General features: G+C 41.0%; 1 protein-coding gene across 2 annotated transcripts; it reads right to left on the bottom strand.

The window, feature by feature from the left end:
- Nucleotides 1-1,682: 1,682 nt before the first annotated feature.
- Nucleotides 1,683-22,173, bottom strand: LOC131240277 (tryptophan--tRNA ligase, cytoplasmic). 2 transcript variants are annotated; one of them, XM_058238402.1, is made up of 12 exons: nucleotides 21,814-22,170; nucleotides 21,599-21,718; nucleotides 19,360-19,545; nucleotides 17,975-18,026; nucleotides 17,823-17,888; nucleotides 17,636-17,722; nucleotides 16,362-16,454; nucleotides 8,327-8,407; nucleotides 7,329-7,400; nucleotides 5,196-5,264; nucleotides 4,882-4,992; nucleotides 1,683-1,968 (listed from the first exon to the last, which is right to left on the bottom strand). In XM_058238402.1, the coding sequence occupies exons 1-12, from the start codon at nucleotides 22,038-22,040 to the stop codon at nucleotides 1,918-1,920; spliced, it is 1,215 nt and encodes a 404-aa protein (XP_058094385.1). In that variant the 5' UTR covers nucleotides 22,041-22,170; the 3' UTR covers nucleotides 1,683-1,917. The 2 variants fall into 2 exon arrangements, with proteins under 2 accessions (XP_058094385.1, XP_058094386.1); XM_058238403.1 differs by lacking the exons at nucleotides 1,683-1,968; nucleotides 4,882-4,992; nucleotides 5,196-5,264 and adding an exon at nucleotides 6,488-7,173 and having other exon boundaries at nucleotides 21,814-22,173.
- Nucleotides 22,174-22,376: the final 203 nt, after the last annotated feature.

The following is a 22,376-nucleotide window of genomic DNA, read 5'->3' as shown; positions in this document are numbered from 1 at the left end:
GAACTCTTCCTAACTTGACCCAACCCATTCACACCCCTATAGCCCTAGCCCTATAGTACAATCTCTAGCCTTTTCAAGTGGGGAGGCTAAACCTTCTTACACTGTCAAATGAGGATGAGACATCCAAATACAAGTGCCCCACACATAAGTAATACCTGATCATCAAAATTGTGAAACCAGTAGCAAGATGGAGCATAAACCACACAAAACATGCAGAACCACATCCATCAGGCGATGATAGCCATCCAATTGTTGGCCTACTAATGGATGGTTAAAATAAACAATACCCAAGAAATCCATCTGCAACACAAAATGCCAATGGTTTGGATGATGGGCAATTCTTTGAAGTGACTTTGTTTCTTGCCCCCATCTATTTTGTGCTAACTTAACCCACAATCTATTTCGACAATCTACACAAAAATATAGAACATACATACCATTCACCACACTGGTTTAGGCCATAGTGACAGATCCTGTTCTGAGAAATTTCTCTGCAAGATATTTTTCAGGGTTTTCTCAGGATATTATTGATAAAATACCACTAAATATAAAAATATTTATTTTAAATTATTAAATAAGTTTAACACACACAGGACTTCTTTAATTCTTTTACTATTGTTGAGTTAATATGGCAATGTTTTAAAATCCGCCAAGATTTTGAAAATATCATGAAAATTGTGAAGAGTCTAGTTCATTATTTCAGACCACCAGTCCATTCCATCCATGATTTAAAAACTCGGGAACTGGAACTGAATCATTCAGTCTCCAGTCGAGTCACGACTTGCCCCAGTTGGGGTGAATCGGCTTGACTCGTCCAAGTCGGGGGTGAATATGACTTGGACAAGTCAAGGGATACCCCGGTTCTATCCCCCTGACCATGGCCCCCACCCAAATCTCTCCACCCTTGGGGTGGGGCGCGGGCAGTTCCCAGATTGCTGGCTAGTATCATCCAGTCTGGGAGTTTTTGGGGAATGAATTGATCCATCCATGGCAGGGGGAGACAACAGAACAATGGCCTGGATTACCAAACCATGGGCCCCACTTGTACTGAAAACTCCAACGTTAGTGCAGTTTCCAGACTGGCCCATTCTAGAGAACGGTGTATGTGCTTCATTTGATACTACTACACGTAAATCACAGGAAAATGACATACTGGCGTGGAATGGCTGGTGAGTTGTAGCCCTTTTCATCGTTTCTTCTTTTCCTTTCTTATTTGGAGTGATACTAACACAAGCCTTTGATGGAACCTTTGATCACAATCCCATGAGCCTGCCTACATGATGCCATCATGTCGCAACTATTCATCCAGCGGGCCCCACTATAGATTGGTCATGTGTTTCCACACCGCTGCAATCAGAAAATTGCACAAACAGTGGAACTTTTGCCCAGTGCATGCAAACCACTACTACATATTTCTTTCAACCATCCGCCACTAACTGGATGGTTTTGCATTGTAGATGATTCCAATCACAACAACAGTTGCCCCTTGGCCATTTCCATGATAAGCCCCGCCAAATGAATGATCCGGATCATGCTCATGTCATGTGGAGTGAACACAAGAAGTGATAGGGTTCCATAGGGGGCTTCTGACAGAATAGCTAGGGGAACATATCATTCCAGAAAATAATCAATAATCCTAATGATAACCACACCAGCAAAACCAAGTGCATCTCCTCATGATCTTGGGAATAATGGAAAAAAATAAATCAATACATAATTAGTTGTAAAAGGGCACATGAAATCTGAATGATCAAAGCTATTTTAAATTGAAAATTGATAAGAAAAAGTGATAATTTAAGGAAACTACATTTCCTTATGGTTACAATAATAAAAATGGGTGACAACTCTCCCTCTCTCTCTCTCTTTCTCTCTCTCTCTGTGTCTCTCGTAATCATCTGACTGGGTTTAGCCGCTGGTTCAATCAAACATATGAGGAAGGGGCCTCACAGCCATGAATGCATCCACCATCTGAAAGGGGGGGAAAGCAACTTGGTAAGTACAAGAGGAATGATTTCTGTAATCACTAGGACCAAATTTCCTTTGTAGGAGAATTTATGAGAAATGGAATAGCTCTTATTTGACCAGTGTTTCAGTACCAATAAGATCGGCCGATATTATCGTTGCTCAATACGAAACAACCAGATAATTATAAAATTCCCCAGCATCCACAATAATATCATATTGTATCAACAGTATCACACAAGATTTTAAAATATTATGAGATATTTGTCAAGATTACTATATAAATGTCTCCAATATTGTTGCGTGCAATCAGTGTTTGAGGTATTGGTATCGCTACAAGTTTCGCTAGCCAGGGATACCGAAATGATATCGATATCACCGATATTATTGCCGATAACAGGAAATGCAAAGAAACATGGGGAAAATGGTCGAATTTTTCAATAAAACTTTAGGGTATGCTAAAATACACATATTTGTATATTTCGGAATTAAAAAATTGTAAAAAGAATGCATACATAATAAGTTTCCATTTAATGGGAGCTTAAAAGCATTTGTTGTCGTGAGAAACCAGTCCAGCCATCCCATCCATCCAACCATCCCATCCATCCAACCATCCATCCAAACACCCATTGATATTTCAATATATTGACAACACTATTTTATTGAGATATAGTTGACAACTGGAAAGAAAACGAAAGACTGTGGTCTTGATATTGCCCGTGTTGAGATGATAATAATATCGCAATATGATAAATATTATCATTAACAATTTAAACACTGCATACAACAACGCACCATAAAAAAAAATTGAAATGGATTTTTTTTTAATAAACAGATTTTTGGCAATATCAATACATTGGCAATATTATCGAAATATCTCCGACATACAAAGTATTGGCAATACAAACGAGACCTGAAATTTACACAGTAAAAAATATTGGAGATATCGAAACATTGGAGGTATTTAGCAATACATTGCCGATACCTGGAATTTCTGTGACTACTAGTGTTATCGCTATCACTAAGCTGGTGATAGGGATAATATCGAGGATATTTCAATAATATCGAGGATACTCTGAACAATGCATGCAATACATATTGACGATATCCAGGCAGTGAGATTAAAAAGGTGATAGGGATAATATCGAGGATACTCTGAACAATGCATGCAATACATATTGACAATATCAAGGCAGTGAGATTAAAATAAAATAAAAAAAACAAACAAAAAAACTCTTTTTTTATGAACTAAGTATAGATGTAGTCTTCTTCTTTTTTTTTATAAAGTTTTTGGATGTTTTTGGTATTTATGATTTATGAATTATATGAAATCTTTTTGGATAACAATTCCATAACTTCTGTCAATGCATTCTTATTTTTCGTAATGTTTTGAGTTCTAAGTGTGTAATCATATGTTTTTCTAACATATCCTGATGTTTCATTAAAAAGAATTCCATCATGTTCCTCCTGTTTTCCCCAGACATGGGATACATAACCCAATAAATGCGATATTTCCTATGCCATTCCATTATGCTTCCGTATCCCAATGGTGCAATACATGCATCAATACCGATATTGTCTAGGGCTGAAAGTCGGGCGGGTTGGGTCAGGTTGGTGCTCAACCCTAGCCCAACCCAAGGTTCCTATACCTCAACCCTAACCCAACCCAACCCAACCCAACCTCGGGTTGGGAATTCTCAACCCAAGCCCAACCCAAGCGGTCTCAGTCGGGTTGGTTGGGTTGTTCAGGCGGATATGTGCAAATATTTTCGTTATTACATTAGTTTATTATATTTCTATACATGTCTTATTTTTTGTACCTTTGATTTTATTAATTATTTATGTAATTATTTATCATAAAGAACTTCATTTTTTCTAAATAAACAAGCTAAAATAGAGGACAACCACTCCTTTAAAAGTCATGTTGTGTAGCACCCAATCTATTTGGGAGAGAGAAATTCGGCATATCTTGTTAACTTGGGTTATCAGAAATAACGTGGACTAATAAGACCCGACAGCATTGGAATTTCCCATGCCTTTAACGCAGACAATCCACACTCAATTCTATATCAATCGGGTTCGGCTTGGGTCAGGCAACCCGAGACCTCAACCCAAGCCCAACCCAAGTTTTGTCGGGTTGGTGTTTGTATAACCCAAGCCTGATACCAAACCCAATAAATCCTGCCCGAGCCCAACCCAATGTCGGGTCGGTCACCGGTCGGTTGGGTTGAACCCACCCGACTTTCAGCCCTAATATTGTCTGACAGTAATCATATGAGGGCACCACTGCTGAAACAGATCTCGTGGAAGCCTACCACCAATAGCATGTGGGCAGTTGAATTTCCTTACAATGAAAATCTGGCGGACAGGATTAAACTAGATTGTTTTCTAAAACAACCATACAAACAGGAGTTATAAAGCTAATAAGAATATGATAGGGAATGGTGAAGGAGCATTGCATTGAACAGGGTGTGGTCCAAAACATTGTCATGTGAATCAATGTGTATATGCACAGATGAGTTTAGGTCTTCGTTTAGTGATAAGAGCAATACGGAGGATGGCGATTGACCTTTTTTGATGAGTAACAGAATTTGGACCTCCTTCATATTCTGGGTATTACTTCAGAGCTGCCATTTGCATTTTGAACATTTGCTGTTGTAGCCTCCAGGGTATGTAATTCAAGTAATCCAAGACAAAGTGACACACCATTTTTAATTTTTATGCGTTTATCAGTGTCTTTAAAAAGGCTATGATTTATGATGCAATTCTTAGATCCAATTCAATATAACCTCCCTATAGCATGGGATGCAGTCCATTCTTTATGGACCTTTGTTAGTATATACCTAGAAACAGCAACATCAACTTTAATAGTTAGTTAGCCAACAGGCAGAGAAAAGCATTTCGTAGAAAGTAGCTGACCTCGTCCGTGACTGCAGCTCGTGCCGTGCGATGCCTCTCCACCAACTCTGACAGGACTTCAATAAGACGCTTCTTAACCTCGCCTGTCAGCATTCGTCCAGCACCATATTCCTGGTAAATGCCCACAAAAAATGTTATAAGAATAGATGCACCAAGACAACCAGCACCATATTCTTTTAGAATTTTTATTTATTTATTACGAAGTGATGAAGAAAAAATCGTGCAATGGGAAGATGTGGAAATGTAAGAAATGAAGAACGATATAAATTTCCATCAAATGCACAATTAGAACATGGCAGAGAGAGTAATCTCACCTTTCTGATGTGTTCTAGCTCAGCATCATCTTCTAGGAAAAAACCCAGGTACTTAATCGGTATATCTACCTGAAGAAGAACAAAAGAAATAGATCTTCAACACAAGTTCAAATACTCAGCGGAGAAACAAAGGGTCCCTATAATTGATTGGAACCCCATTTCTACAAAGTATAGTGCAGACCTGCATCTCATCCCCTTTCTAGTTTTATTATACCACAAACTGCTTTAGCGTTATTTGTCTTATCTCCATATATTTTTCTTTCTATATTTTATACTCATGTAAACTAATACCTTTCAAAACACACACACACACACACACACACACACAAAAGGTTTTTTTTTTTTTTAAGTAAACTAATATTGACATAAGAATGTCCTCCATGACTCATTTTACAATAAGTATGGTAACTTCCAATCAGTACAATTTCCATCCAAGAGGCAGCCACTGATTGGGTGGTCTGGACAGATGAGAGAATGCCCAGTTGCATATAGCTGTCCCCAGATCACCACCCATGTGCTTCATCAGCCATTCTTCCTACCCATTGAGACTAAGAACAACTGCAGCTATATGAAATATCCTAACAAGGCTTTGGTAGGTGGTGGTTGGTCTTGGTGCTGAAGAGGAAGATGATGAATCAACAATCAGAAGACAATCTAGCTGAAAGGAAGACAGGCGGACCTAGGCAGCCTGGGGGAATGTGTGGCCCCTTTTTGTATTCATTGCTAGCTTTGACTCTGGATAAGGGGTGGGGAGCCAGAGATGTAGCTCCGACATTTGAAGAGTTAAAAAGCCTGCCAGAGATGGTCATTCCTAGACGTAGGGGATCCAGGGCACTAAGGTCAGCTTTTGTGCAATTCAGGTACTGAGAAGATGCTCAAAAGGCGGTTGAAATTCTGCACATGAAGAAGGGATGCCTACGGTGAATCTTACAAAATTGGTAAGATGGAGAGATGGCCTCTTCAGCTAAGCGTCCGGCTGTTTTGGAAGTTCCCAAAGGGGGCACAGATTAGGTGAGGCAGGGGTAACAGCTTAGTGGGTGAGACCCTGACCATGGGGTCCACCTCAATGTATCCGTTGCACATCCACGACGTCCATCCGTTTTTCCAGATCATTTTAGCCATGGTCCCAAAAATGAGGCAGATCTGAATCTCACGTGGACCACACCACAGGAAAACAGTGGTGATTGAACGCCCACCATTAAAAACTTCCTAGGGTCCACTGTAATGTTCATTTTCCATCCAACCTGTTGATAAGGTCACGCAGACCTGGATGAAGGGAAAACAAAAATAGCAGGTTGATCCAAAACTTTTGTGGCCCCCAAGAAGTTTTGGTGGGAATTCAATCCCTACTCTGTGGTCTACCTGAATTTTGGATCTGCCTCATTTTTAGAACCATGTCCTATAATAATCTCGCGAAATGGATGGACGTCGTGGATATACAACACATACTCAAGGTGGGCCCCTCGGTCATGGCCTCACCCACTAAACTGTCACACCTGCCTCACATAATCCACACCCATCCAAAGGATTGCACCTAGTCTACTCCTATAATGATGTTTGTAAAGGATCTCAGTTTCAATTTAGTACCAAACCTGGGAAATATACCTAGAATAGAACCATAATGCTTAGAGGGAGATTTTGGACAGAAGGGTCAGAGTTTGGGTCAGGGCTCTTTGGTAGGGGCATGTAGGTGCTCGTTGATATGCACACCTCTAAGTGCATCAGTGAAGGAGATTCGGCCAATGCGATTAGATGGGCTTCTTCTTCAGGAATTTTCCTGTAGTGGTTCCTTTGGTGGATAGAGGAAGTCAGGGAGATGGAATAAACCACGTTGATTTCTTTCTCCAATGTATCTGGAGATGTCAATGATGTAGCAGATGACTTAGCTGAGGGTGCTTCTCTGCGAAGCGTTAGAGAATCCCTTCCCTTTTCACAATCTTTTCCTTATTGTAGTCTCTTTTCTTCTAGTGAAAATTCACTTTTCAAAAAAAGAAGAAGAAGAAGAAGAAGAAGAAGTAAATGCATTGCCAATATTAAGCTTCAAAACTGTCACAACTCGCAAACATGAAAAGAATCAGACTTTCTCGACAATATGCATCTCCATGATGAAAAGAGAAGGCAAGAAACTGCTACCTCTAGATTTGCTCCATATTTTCTGTGGTTCTCTATAGAATCTTGTCCACCAGAAAAGGCATACTTATTCACCTACAAGTTATAAAGCATGTTACAGTTATTGCAAATATCATGTTGTTGGATACAAAAACTCAGCACATACGCATATCCAAAAGACCAAAACAAGCATCCAATAAGAATGTGCCTTCAGAAAAAGGGAATTCAGATTTACATATAAAAGTCAGCACAAGTGTTAATTTATAAAAGAAAAGAAAAGGAGTTGAGCTGATATTACATGACTCTCACATTTGTTTTACTCAATCCACAATAGGGGCTTTATTTTCTAGTAATAGATTACCCATTAAACTTATCATATTGATTCTAACATCTAAAGATTTGAAGAGAGAGCCCAATCCAGGGAATATCATGGGCATGTAAACGTCTCTGCCAATTCAATCCTCCTGATGAATTTAGCAAGACAATATAAACAGTAACAAGCTGAGAACCATGCAATCTAAAGAATACAATTTATTTAGTGGGCAACAGATGGTGAATGATGTATCTTTCTTTCTTTCTTTCTTTTTTATGAGTGGTGTATCATCTTGAGAAATGGAGGAGCAATAACGAAAATGAATTTCCAACAATTCCTAAAGCATCAAGGGATCACAAGTTCCAAAGAGGAAGCAGAAATTTTAAGTACATGACTTGTCCAACTTCTTCCCTCTTTTTCTTTTATTTTACTTTTGACCAAAGTTATGAGCATGAAGTTGGACCACCTGCACTCAACATTATACCCTTAAGGTCACCATTATGGCAAAAAGTAAAAACATATGACAGACCACATTTTGTCCCTCAAAAAAGACCATATATTACTTCAAAGGAATCCAGGTCAACCTTTACCCAAATTTACCAAACAGAGAGAAAAATCTTGCATCCAATCAAAGTCAAAAGGCCACACATTGAGAGTGATACACTTATCTAATAACATAAATAAAAGTACAATATTTCTGATGAAAAACCTTATTTTTTATGTCTTTAGCTGAATCTGTCACGTATATTGCTGAGTTCGGATCACTGGCAGACATTTTTCCTGTTTCTCCCTGCAACATCCATATTGAAAACAGATTGGGGTTATCTTAGTCGACAGAAGTGGAATGAAACCAAAGCATTTATGGAAATGAAGCCACCTAGGGGTGAAACCTGAAGGCAGTGAACTCAACATATTGGGTCTATTCATCAACCATAATTAACAAAGACGTAAAGAATTAAAAGAAATTTTAAAATGGACAGTCGAAGTTTGACAATAACAAAGAAAATCATCCACATACCAAATAAAACACAATAAATAGATCAAAATAACGAAAGCAAAGTGGACGTGGCTCTTAGCTAAAAATGGATCCTAATACTCTTTCCGCAACAAATTAAATATAAAATGAATTTAATGCAAGGGTATTTTTACACCGGGCTCAAGTGGGGTGGCCTGTGGGATGTAGGGGCACACTCAAGGTGGGCGGGTGGCTCGTGTAAAGCGGAACCCATGTGTTTGGGGCTCACGAGGGGGGTTCAGCCGAGGACCTAACCCATGGGATGTGAGGCCTGAACTATGAGATAAAGGGATTGATTCACCATATTCTATTAGTTCGAGCTTTTAGAGCAACTAGTTAGTTGTCCTGCATCAAAGTAGTATCAAAGCGGGAGGTCTCGTGTTTGAGACTCTTCACTGGGGGTGAATAATGCATAGGCATTTTCACACCGGACTTAAGTGGGGTGGCCTATGGGATACAGGGACACACTCAGGGTGGGCGGCTCGTGTGAGTGGCGTGTGTGAGGCGGGTGGCTCGTGTGAGGTGGAACCCATGTGATGTGGGGCCCACGAGAGGGGGTTTCACCAAGGACCTAACCCATGGGATGTGGGGCATGGGCTATGAGATAAAAGGGATTGATTTACCACGCTCTATCGGTTCAAGCTTTTAGGGCAAGTGGTTAGTTGTCCTTGATGCAGGACAATTAACCACTTGCTTTAAAAGCTCAAACTGTTAGAGCGTGGCGAATTAACCCATTTATCTCATAGCCCAGGCCCCACATCTCATGGGTTAAGACCTCGGCCAAACCCCCCTCGTGAGCCCCAAATCATATGGCTACCGCCTCACACGGGCCGCCCACCTCAAGTATGTCCCCGCATCCCACAAGCTACCCCACTCGAGCCCAGTGTGAAATGCACATTAATCGCCCCCGGTGAGGAGCCTCGAACATGAGACCTCCCCCGTGGGCCCCGCCCACCCCGAGTGTGCCCCTGCATCCCACAGGCGACCCCACTCGAGCCCGGTGTGAAAATGCCCCTACATTAGTCCTGCATCAGAATTTAATTGAAAACAATCCTTTTGGGTGATTTTAGGAATCCCAAGCAATAAGTCATCCTGCTTCCTATCTTAGGCGGCCTTGGGACTAAATTTCTAATCATATTCATATAGTGTTTAGAAAACAATAAATTATTCATATATTGCTCAAGAAAACAGTAACATTTAGGCATCTAGATTTCTCTTGACCAGCAACATCATCTAGATTAATGGAGTCGGAAAAACAGAATCATGAAAAGTGCAAGCTACATTCTTCAGTGTCTAATATTATTGGCCAGAGCTAGTGTAACACCCCGATTTCTAAAACTCGAGTACGAGACTCGTCTTCAGAAATTCGGGAGTTTATAAATTAGAGAAACAGCGGAATGCAAACTCAGAGTGCGATAGCCAAAAGAAGCATGTATATCCATGAGAGCCCAAATATTTGACCCGCTCAGCTGGGGGTCTTAGTTACAAAATTCCAAAAGTTTCCAAAATTCTAACTATTAAAATGTCTGACTGCTAATTAATTCCAAAGTATGCCGCTACTTCTTGTTGCGGCGCATCATCATAATATTCTCCCTCGGGCTCCACAGTCACACCCTCCAGGTCGGCACAGACGTCCTCTACATCCGTCCCTGCATACTCTGTACAGTTGGATAGTTGATGGATGAGTGGTCAGCTCAATGTAATTCCCCTCAAGATTACACATTGCCGCCTTAGCAAACATAGTTAAAAGGAAAACAAGCAGTAATCCAAAACAGGTAATATGCAGTCTTATTAGATGCATGGATGCATGAATGCACATCGACCTGGGGATGCACATCCAGTCGGACTTGGGCTCGTCGCCCATGCAATCATCGACCTGTGAATGATCATCCAGTCGGAACAGGAGCTGATAGTTGATGGTCTGAGAGCTAGCGAAACAATACCCTAATAATACTAGCGCACGTGCTACAACATCCAGAATAGCCATCCGTCATCGCCAATATGCTATGAATGCATGATTAGCCAGCCATTATTTATCCAGTTACAATTAGCCAATTTAAGTAACTCAATGGTCACTACGGGGAGCTTAGAGCGCAGCGTAGGCCGACAGCTCGAGCATAGTGCCCCATTACCACCATCCCCGGCTCATGAGGTCCTTCACCTTGGGATGTTTTAATAGGATACCTTGATCAAAATGACACCAGTTCAAGGTCCCTATTTCCCACACATTTGTCTAATTACATCCCAAGTGTGGCTTGCATACAATCATGGAATCCTCCATGTGTCGCATCAAGAGGTTATGTATAGAGGCAAATCATGTTAACATGTGACAATATATGACTTCAAATAAGGCATATAAGGAAGCATCATGAATTAATAACTGATGAGGATATATTACCAAGTCATGTGAATAGTGATCAAGGATTAACTAGCATGTAGGCAAGTATCACAATAATGGTGATCTAGTACAAACTAGGTTTAGCTAATTTAGAAATGGAAAGCCCAAGAGGAAAGTCATCACTTGAATGGTAGAGTTCACGGACTTGGTCTGAGTCTCCTTGTGGTCCGAGTTCACTCAAAGGATCTCCTAAAAATTATAGCTTGTATTGGTCAGGTGATTCTATGGCCTTGTACAAAAGTTCAAAGGAACTCAACAATAAGGCCATTTAGGCTTGCGTTAGGCCCACCATATATTTATTTAGTCAAGATGGTCCCAAGGGATTTCAATAGGCAGTAGTCTATTTGACAAGGGTCCGCCTTTATCTTTCTCCTCAAGGCTTAGGACAAGTTCACCAAATGGATGGATGGTTTGGATGAAGCACATAAGTCAGGGTGGGGCCCACGGAGCACCGAGGAGTAGCCCACCCGATTCTCTGTTAGCCACCCCCTACTAGGGATCGATACCAAGATCTCCAGCATTGAATTGAGGTATCTCCACTCAGTTTGCCAATTGAGCTATGGATCTGAGTGATCATGTCCAGAGCTGGGCGTCAACAGGTGGACGGTCTGGATAAAATAAATGTATTAAGGTGGGCTATGTCCAGACCTCGGACGGTCTGGATTCAACATGGTGTCAGGTGGGTCCCACATGGGGCCAACCACACGCATCTAATATATGAATATTCAACGTCTCGTGCATCTAAGATATATTAGAATATTATATCATGCCTCTGATATTTAAATATTATATATATATATATAAATATATATATATATATATCACATACTTCTGATATTTAAATATTATATATATCACATGCATCTAATATTTATTTGAGCATGATATTAGCGTGGGTCCCACATGGGCACATCACGCGCCTATGTTATAAAAGGCCTAGCGTTGGAGACCATGATGGACGGTCAGGATGTAATCCACGTACCTCACGTTGCTTTGATGGATCTCATATACCAGAGGCACCTTATATAATATAACATATATAACCTGCTGATGCAGGGTGCGGCCAACCTGCACGTGTGCAAGACCCAAAACCAAGGCAGCCCCTTAGTCTTTTGTGAGGCCCACCTGCATTTGGCAAGGCCCAGTTGAACATTAGTGAGGCCCAAAGTCTGCTTCTCCTTTCATTGTTAGGGTGCACAGGTTTCTTCCCCTGCAGTGCAATGTTTTTGAAGCTACTTCTGGCCATGGTTTTGGCTCCATCACCGCACACTTCCACGCCATTTTTTTTTCAACCCATCTCAGTGCACAACGGGGCACGGTGGCAAATATCTTTTTCAGTCAAGGGACGGCCCAAAATGGGACATTATCTCTTTCAGTTTCAGACTTATGTCAGTCCGAGCTGCAGCCTACTGAGCTCATGTTGGGAGCTGTTCTTGGACTGGGTTTCAGCCCTCGGCTGGGGCCATCTTCATGCCATTGTTTGGCCCCAAACATGTCCCGCACTTAGGCTGTTTTGTCCTTAAAACAGGGTCTGCTCGTAGGCCGCATTCAGCCTTCAAACAGAGCCTGTTTTTGGCTCCCTGAATGGTCCTTGTTGATGGGTGTTTTTCAACCAAGGTTAGGTGTAATGGAGTTTAGTGTAGGTTTTCAAGAGTTTCTCTTTAAGAAAAAATGGAGGGAAGGGCTCTACCTTCCACAGTTGGGTCCGAACTTGAGCTGACTTGTACGCACCCACCGCCCCTACACCTTCCTCTCTCTTTTCTCTCTCTTTCCACAGGAGTGGTGTGGCTGCAGTCTTACACTGACTCGGCTCGGTCCGTTCTCATGGACTGAGTGGGGACAGTGCGAGCCGAGCTCACCTTCCTTCACTGTTCTCTCTCTCTCTCTCTCTCTCTCTGTTTTCTCTCCTTGCTTCCTTCCTTTCTTACTTCTCTCCTGTGTGGAGTTTGGGAGGGTTGAACCTCCCCATTTATAAGCATGGAGCTAAAGATCCGGTGGTTGGGATGGGTCCTGCGAATCCCTAGGCAGTGGCTTGTAAGTTCTCCCTGTTTGGCTATTTTTTGGCTTGAGAGAGAGAGAGCTGGCATCTGCATTTTTTTGCTTGAGAGAGAGAGAGAGCTGGATCTGCACGTCGGAAATTCAACCGACTCGGCTCTCCCCATAACTTCAGCGGTCTGTTCGCCTTCTGTTTATTCATGATAGAACGGATGGTCAGGGATCGATTCCCTTCGTTTGTTTTCGGGGCCCCTCATCCTTATATGGTTTTGTTGGGGTGGGCCCCACCGACAAAATGGACTGTCTGGATTGCTCAAAAAACGATCAGGGTGGCTCACTTAGGGGTTTGAACCCATTCGTTTCAAATGATGAAAATGGCGGGAGAGGATTCTTCTCAATTTGCAAAAAGGGTCGGTAAACAAAACCTTTGACCGATCCTCTACGTTCAGTGCACGTCGTGCACTAGTGGTTGGGGTGCACGTGCACCTGGCTTTGGGGGCCCACCATGACTCTGGTGCTTGATCTGCCCCGATCAACTGTCTTGGGGTCCAGTCATAAAGGTCCTAGCCCGGTTTGGGGCGGGGCCGAGGCCCAGGTGGGCCATATCATACCATTCAGGGCCTCATTTGCCCATATATCGTGATCCAAAGGTTTGATAGGTCCGAGGTTTCGGTTTGACGGTTGAATCGGGATTCAAGGAATTTTAAGTGCCTTGCTAGTCATAATTTATTCTCCCAAGGTTGTTAATGGGTGTATTGCGTCAAAGTGACTCAGTTGATTTGTTCATAGCCTGTTTTAAATCTAAGGGTTTTGCTGAGTTTTTACCTTTCGGCTGGTGTTAGGTTCGACTTGGCTTATTTGGACCGTGGTGGTTGGCTTCATCGTCGAATGGGAGCCCCGACCTACACGTGTAAAGTTTAAGTTATCTTTCTTAATCGCCTTTTATTTCAATAATCGGGGTTATCAGGGGTAACACCCGAGTATCAAAGATGGGCCACAGTCCTGAGTACTTTTACTCTTAGCAAACATATTTAAAGGTCCTATTAAAACATCCCAAGGTGAAGGACCTCATGAGCCGAGGATGGTAGTAATGGGACACTACTTTTATATCACTATTCACAGATGTGGGACCCACCTGACACCATGTTGAATCCAGACCGTCCGAGGTCTGGACATAGCCCACCTTAATACATTTATTTTATCCAGACCGTCCACCTGTGGACGCCTAGCTCTGGACATGATCACTCAGATCCATAGCTCAATTGGCAAACTGAGTGGAGATACCTCAATTCAACGCTGGAGGTCTTGGTATCGATCCTTAATAGGGGGTGGCTAACAGAGAATCGGGTGGGCTACTCCTCGGTGCTCCGTGGGCCCCACCCTGACGTATGTGCTTCATCCAAACCATCCATCCATTTGGTGAACTTGTCCTAAGCCTTGAGGAAAAAGATAAAGGCGGACCCTTGTCAAATAGACCACTGCCTATTGAAATTCCTTGGGACCACCTTGACTGAATAAATATATGGTGGGCCTAACGCAAGCCTAAATGGCCTTATTGTTGAGTTCCTTTGAACTTTTGTACAAGGCCATAGAATCACCTGACCAATACAAGCTATAATTTTTAGGAGATCCTTTGAGTGAGCCCGGACCGAAAGAGACTCAGACCAAGTCCGTGAACTCTACCATTCAGGTGATGACTTTCCCCTTGGGCTTTCCATTTCTCAATTAGCTAAACCTAGTTTGTACTATATCACCATTATTGTGATACTTGCCCACATGCTAGTTAATCCTTGATCACTATTCACATGACTTGATAATATATCCTCATCAGTTATTAATTCATGATGCTTCCTTACATGCCTTATTTGAAGTCATATATTGTCACATGTTAACATGATTTGCCTCTGTACATAACCTCTTGATGCGACACATGGAGGATTCCATGATTGTATGCAAGCCACACTTGGGATGTAATAGACAAATGTGTGGGAAATAGGGACCTTGAACTGGTGTCATTTTAATCAAGGTATCCTATTAAAACATCCCAAGGTGAAGGACCTCATGAGCCGGGGATGGTGGTAATGGGACACTATGCTCGAGCTGTCGGCCTACGCTGCACTCTAAGCTCCCCGTAGTGACCATTGAGTTACTTAAATTGGTTGATTGTAACTGGATAAATAATGGCTGGCTAATCATGCATTCATAGCATATTGGCGATGACGGATGACTATTCTGGATGCTATAGCACGTGCCCTAGTATTGTTAGGGTATCGTTTCGCTAGCTCCCAGACCATCAACTATCAGCCCCTGTTCCGACTGGATGATCATTCCCAGGTCGATGATTGCATGGGCGACGAGCCCAAATCCAACTGGATGTGCATCCCTGCATCGTAGGTCCGACTGTGAAGCCCGAGGAAGAATACTATGATGATGCGCCGCAACAAGAAGCAGCAGCATACTTTGGAATTAATCAGTAGTCAAACATTTTAATCGTTAGAATTTTGGGAACTTTTGGAATTTTGTAACTGAGACCCCCAGCTGAGCGGGTCAAATATTTGGGCTCTTATGGATATACATGCTTCTTTTGGCTATCGCACTCTAAGTTTACATTCCGCTGTTTCTCTAATTTATAAACTCTCGGATTTCTGAAGACGAGTCTCGTACTCGGGTTTTAGAAATCGGGGTGTTACAACTAGTAAAAAAAATAAAATCAAACTAACAGTTTTTATGGCTGTACCCAATGACATATACAGCACATTAGTATGGACGTGACGCTGTACAAAATATTCTCCACACTTCATGAGCCACTCGAGTACAGAAGTCAATTGGTTGCTTCTGTAAAACAAGCTTAGCACCCATTACTGAACACAAGAAAATTTGTGCGGCTAGAGAACAAACAAAAGCAAATATATATACATAAATGGTATTCCTCTGTACAGCAACTGAATATATCTGGTAAGAATAGAATAATGTAACCAAGTTTTTCATTCATCAGGAAAACAAAAACAAAAAAAAAAAACAAAAAACAAAAAAAAAAAGGGAAAGAAAACCCTTCCCCTTAAAATAGCAGCTAACAAAGCTGTCAATTTAGGTGAATATCATTGTTGCATTTTTTAAAAAATTGTTTTAAACTGATCATAACTGGTTTATCTTTTTTTGTACTTCTTTTAAGAGTAAAACAACAAGTTTACTATGTAGAGGCACAGAAAAGAAACAAAAATGTACAACAGATAGGGGCAAGAACATCAAGGAATAATACGTTTATCTAGGATTAACTTGGACACATTTGCATCATGAATACAAATGGGCATCAGAATAAGGACAACCCGAAAATACCTGAAGGGCAGGGAAGAATAATGACTCAATCAATGCAGGCTTTTGATACCCTATCCTGGGAGCAACATCCCGCGTCATCCTGAAATATGGATCCTGAAGGAATGAGAGAATAAGCATGAAATACAGTCAGGAAAATAAGTATGAAGTATAGTACATCATGCTACAACAATACATATGAAAGAATAAAGTGATGTGAGAAGAGAATGGTCCATGAAATATTAAAGAGAACAATTTTCTTGGGGCTTTAGAGGCAGCAAAGGCAAGTTTGTCGTTTGGTGAAATCAGAAGCAAAAACAGGTAGTTAAATAGCACATAAGGCATAGAAAGGAGTTCCCAGCAACAGACGCTTGAGGAATTAGACACAAAAATTAATCATAACTCACCCATTCAACAAAAAGATGAATATAATATCTTCATATATTAATGCATTGAAATTTATGAACGTCAAAGGCACGCATTTAGGTAGTTCAGACATGAAAGTTTGTTGGCTTATTAGTGGCACAATGGTGCTCCTCCAAAGATAATGGCCTTTGCTTGGTTGATGGGTGGAAACAGGGTGCTCACTACTGACAACCACCAAAAGAGGTAATTGGTTAGTCCAAACATATGCCCAATGTGCAAGCATGATGCAGAGTTGGTAAACCACCTGTTTGTCCATTGTTCGTTCGCCAAATTGGTGTGGGAGAGGTTCTTCAACCCCTTTTAAGGCTTATTGGGTGATGCCAGGGACTACAGATGGCTTGTTTTTTCGCTTAGCATGGAAGTGGCTATGGGAAAGATGGCAAGGTTCTATGAAGGCTGTCCCTGCTGGCCAGTCTTTGGGCTATTTGGGGGGAAAGAAACAATCGATGCTTCAGAGATAAAAGTGGATCAGCCTCAGAGGTGTTTAGGAGGGCTAAGTCAGAGATGTTAGATTGGACTTTTTTAAACATTTCTATCGATTGTTTCCCTCGGTTTTGAAGTGCGCTCACACATTTGTACCTTGTTCTCCGCCTTTTGGCGCATTGTAATGAATCATTATCACTTTAAGAAAGAAGAAGAAGAACATGTTTCTGATTTGTGTGTACAAGTTGGATCAGATTTCAAATTTCCATAACAAAGTTGACCACTCAGCGGGATATGTTAAGATTGCCTTCTAGAAAGTAATAAAAATTAGTAGAACATTAAGAAAAATACAGATTTTTTAACTTCAAAATTATATTCATATACCTAACAAAAAGTTGAAAGAATTAACTTATAACATTAAGATACTTTTAACATTAAGAAAACAGCACCTGGTCAATAGCACATGGAATCAAGCAACGAAGATTGTCTTTGCCAGAGAAAAGGTGTGGAAATGAACTAGGGAAGGACGGGACAGCCTGTAGCAAAACAAACACGACTGCGTCAAGAGTCTCCAGTAGCAGTTTCTTATCAGTGTCATCCAATCTAGAGAGAGAGTAGTGTGGTAATCTGCCAGACCTGAACAGGAGGAAAACTGATTTTTCCAATGTGATCTTCAGCAGTAAAACCAAATATGCCCACAACCTGAATTGCACCACTCAAATAATTTCAGCTGTGGAAGAGCACGGATAACAAATTTCTATTAAAAAGGGTTTTCTCAAGACCATTACCTTATTGAAAGTGACACATTTTGCTACTCTGACCATGTTCTTGTAGAAGGCACTGAGAAAGGAAATTTAGTGTAAGGAAGTGGAACACTGAGAAGGGAAAGGTACATACTTGTATGGCATGGGAATTTAATAAATACATTTTTGTGGAAGATGAAATTCAATGATCGCTTGTAAAGATGATAGTTGCAGAAGTTGAACAACCCACCTAAATTTTGATTTGATTTGGGCAGAACAAATTGACAAACATGGGGGAAAACCCAGGCAAACTAAAACCACGCTGATTTTCACCGGCTGCACAGAGCACTCTTTTGCCCTGATTTAGTAATTCAAGTTGTGTTTGGTTCATTCTGAGCCTAGTTACCCCTTAGTGTTTTAACTTGCATCAAAATGGGTTTGCCTTGAGTTTAAAACTGTTTGATAAAAGTAAATAGTTGCAGCATAAACAAATATCTCATCACCACCATTGTTAAAATGGATGGAAATGGAATCATGTATTTAAGATATTAAATAGTTTTTGGCATCTTTGAATCCTTCCTTCTCCTTCGTACAAGAGAGGTTAATGATGGGGCCAATAGAGTAGCTTTAGGAGTGAATAGGGGGTTACTCATCATCAGCCCTTCTCATTGACGTATTTTCTTCTTGCTTCTTAATAAATGTAGTCACCATTAAAAAAATGTGGAAATGAAAATTCAAAATCCATATATAAAAAAAAGGGTTGTAGTGTGCAACCAGTTGTAGGTGATTAGTTCTCATATTAAAAAAGAAAAACAAACATGATGGAAATTTTTTACTCTATTTTTTTTAAAATTTTTTCTGAACTTTTCAATGCAACACCCTCTGTATCTAAAATTCCTTAATCATCAATCAAATGATGTATAATCAATGCTATTTTTGCCTAATCAGGTAGTCATGCTTATCATGCAAATTGATAATAACTAGACTATATAAATCATGGCATGGGGAATAACTAGCAAGTGTGTTAAATATCATCTCGCAACACTCTAGATGCACAACTGTATAATATAGAGTTAACAGACTAAATATTAAAATAATGTATGAATCTTAGAGAAGAGCTAAGAAAACCGAATTTGCAAACCAGGTCTATAACCTACTTGAATTAACAAATTGAACAAAGCAACAATAACAAGAATAACCCTATCGCTGACTTGATTGGCCACTCCACGAACTGCAAACTATGAATGAAACCAAAGCCAAAGAGAAGTGTCAACTAAGCAATTATGTGCACAACAGTAACAAGGTAGTTTGAAGTGCAACCTCAAAATCAGAATCCATTGCCATATCTTCCTAGGATGAAGCCTTAGGTCATGTAATCATGCAGATAATACTTTCATGCAGCTAAAGGCGAAGATATTTTAAGAACTTACCCGCCAACATAATCGAAATCTGAGAAAATGAAGGTTCTTGTTACATCAAAACCACAGGCGATGATGTCTTTTGCATTCTCTCGTGCTAGCCTTTGGCTCTCTTCCACTGAGAGGTTCTTCCACATGCACTTCTCATCATCAGTAAGTTGTATAACAAGAGGAACCTTAAAAGCATCCTGCAAATATCTGCAAGCAATGATAATCAGTGCTTACTAAACATGATGGAATTTCAGCAAAGTTTGAGATAACAAGAAGCTACAATATAATTCTTGTGGCTTTCTGTTCGTATGAAAGCAAAAGAAAAGAGAAGAACTTTCCATTGTCTGCTTTACTCTACCAAAAACCATTTCCAACCACACAATTCAGATACAATTCTTCCTTGATTATGACAAGGGACAGAAATATTGCCAAAATTAATAATTGCCCATTTACAAGCTTAGAAAAATAATGATTAATATTTCTTTGCATTTAATTAGGAAAAAAAAGTAGATACCTACTAAACTGCCATCTGCACTAAATTAATCTTCTAAGAAACTGACAAGAAAATACGAACACAGTGAATAAGAATGTTAACCTGAAGAGAATATGTGTATTGGATTTCCAAAGACAAACTGAACATTTTCCAGCAACAATGTGTCCTTTTTTTTTTCAGTGCATCTACCAATTCAAGTTGAAAATTTTCCTCTACTCCTAACGATTTAAAAGACAGGCTAGACTCCTGTGTTAGTTTTGCACCATGTAAAAAGAAGAGGTGACTCTTCAACTGAAGCGTTCCCTAGCATAGTTGTAATTTGTAACTTGTAAGATAATCCACCCAAATTGCTGTGCCAACTGTGTGTGGAGCAAAAACTCAAAAACAAAAAATTGCACTGAGAAGATATATTAACCATTTGATTTCCTTTTTCCCTTCGAATTTGGATGGTCTGGATGGGTGTACATTAGTGCCGCAAGCGAGGAGGATGATTCACCACCATTTTTAAATCGTGCAATCCAATGCCAATTATGAAATTTACTTGAAGTACATTAATGCAGGGGCATTTTCACACCGGGCTCGAGTAGGGTGGCCTATGAGATGCGGGGGCACACTCGGGGTGGGCGGCCCGCAGAATCCATGGATTCGGGGGCCTTGTGAGGTGGGTGGTTTGTGTGAGGCGGAACCCATGGATTTAGGGCCCACAATGAGGGTTTGGCCAAGAACTTAACCCATGGATTTGGGGCCTGGGCTATGAGATAAAGGGATTAATTTGCCATGCTCTATCAGTTTGAGCTTTTAGAGTAAATGGTTAATTGTCCTGCATCATACATATTACAAAAATATAATTACTCACAAACTCACAATTTCCAATGCCAAAAAAAATAAAAATCAAGATGGTGCTTAGATATCGAAAATGAACAAAAAGTGACTATGTGTAGTCATGTGGGGCATGATTATTTGCTGATGTGGATGGAGGACTTCATATGGATGAGATCCACCCCATCCATCAAGTTTGTCACCCATTGCTTGGAACGGGGCCCAAAAATCAGGCCAATTCAAAATTTAGGTGGGCTTCATTCAGGAGCAGTTGAGATGGGAAGTCCCACCATTAAAAAAGTCTAAACCGTGTGTGAGGGAGTGTATCTGCCATCAATTCCACTTATCTAATGCACCGCACCAGGCCAGACCAGGATGGCTGGATTCCCAGAAAGTCAGGACATTCCAAGACTCATAGGCTACACCAGGCAAATAAATTTTTTGACATGATTTTACACCGGTCCCTACTGTGTGGCCCACCAAAGTCTTGGATTTGGATGATTTTTAGGATCCAAGGTGAAAATACAGCCGCAAACCTGATGGATGGTATGGATCTGATACAGATTCTCCAGCCCACAGCGCTTTTGTTGTAAGCATGCCCTCAGAATGACTATGCGTAAACCAGCTAGTGCAGTCCTTTGATATACAGTGGATTCAAATTCAGTACTTAAAGATGCAACAAAATGGATGCAGATAATCAAAATCTCGCCGTAGTTATAATTTAGCTCTCTTAGTATTCTTGCAATTATTTTTTTTTTCTAGTCCAACTTGAAAAGAAAGTAATCACAATTCAGTGACTGATTATTGACTTCGAATGCCATCGGAGTAATCTAACACTGGAAGCTTCACTCCATCCACAATGCAGAATCACAGTTGAAATCAATTCTACATCCAAACATGGCCTAAAAAAGTAACATATAAAATTGAATTGGGTTTGCAGGATTTTACTTGGTAAACATGAAAGGAACCAAATGCCCGAGATGCAAAGCCTCTGATGACGGCCCTCGCCCCGTATAGAGGTAGAACTTCTCGCCTCTCTCGTACACATCAAGAATCTCATTGAAATCACTACAATAACAAATTTAATAAAAAAAAAACCAGAGCTTTTAATGCGGGATGCGATCGAGGGCTGAGAATTCTAGATAGTTTGGATCGAGGGTTACCGGTGAGCGAAGAAGACACCACGGCGGAGGAAGACATGGGGCGGGCGGGAAGTGAGGCGCTCGACGCGGCGGACTAGGGTTTCGTCGAGGCGTTGGCAGCCAAAGCGGTCAATGAGCTTATCGTAGTCGATCTTGCCGCCGTCTTTCGCAGAGACCTCCCATGGAGTCACGACCTGATCGTCTACTTCTCCGACAGATTCTTTGCTGTTCTCGATCTCCTTCGACATTGTCGATGAAATTCCAAGGAAAGATAGTGTCTTTTTTCCTTACTCTCAAAGAGAGACGAGAAGAAGAAGAAGAAGAAGAAGAAGAAAAGGCAGACGGCCTAATACGTCTTCTTCTACTCTGTTGCCGAGGCCCCCCAGGGGGAGCCATCCCTATATACTCGGGCCGCGGATTGGGCACTACCCCCGCCTTTCCCGAACTCGGCTTTGAGGGGCCACCGTGATGTATTGATCTTATCCGCACCGTCCATCCATTTTTCCACGTCATTTTAGTATATAAATCAAAAATTGAGGGAGATTCAATGCTCATGTGGACCACACAGTGGGGATTAAAAACCT

Source organism: Magnolia sinica, chromosome 3 (assembly GCF_029962835.1).
Source record: "Magnolia sinica isolate HGM2019 chromosome 3, MsV1, whole genome shotgun sequence".
Lineage (NCBI taxonomy): Eukaryota > Viridiplantae > Streptophyta > Magnoliopsida > Magnoliales > Magnoliaceae > Magnolia > Magnolia sinica.
This window is presented reverse-complemented; position numbering and strand designations above follow the sequence as displayed.

Excerpts from the sequence above, each read along its gene's own strand:
- LOC131240277 (XM_058238402.1), bottom strand. The coding sequence starts at position 22,040 with ATGTCGAAGGAGATCGAGAACAGCAAAGAATCTGTCGGAGAAGTAGAC. Across the intron at positions 17,723-17,822 it reads TCAGTTTTCCTCCTGTTCAG|GCTGTCCCGTCCTTCCCTAG; the intron begins GTCTGGCAGATT and ends GTTTTGCTACAG. Across the intron at positions 4,993-5,195 it reads AGCTAGAACACATCAGAAAG|GAATATGGTGCTGGACGAAT; the intron begins GTGAGATTACTC and ends GGCATTTACCAG.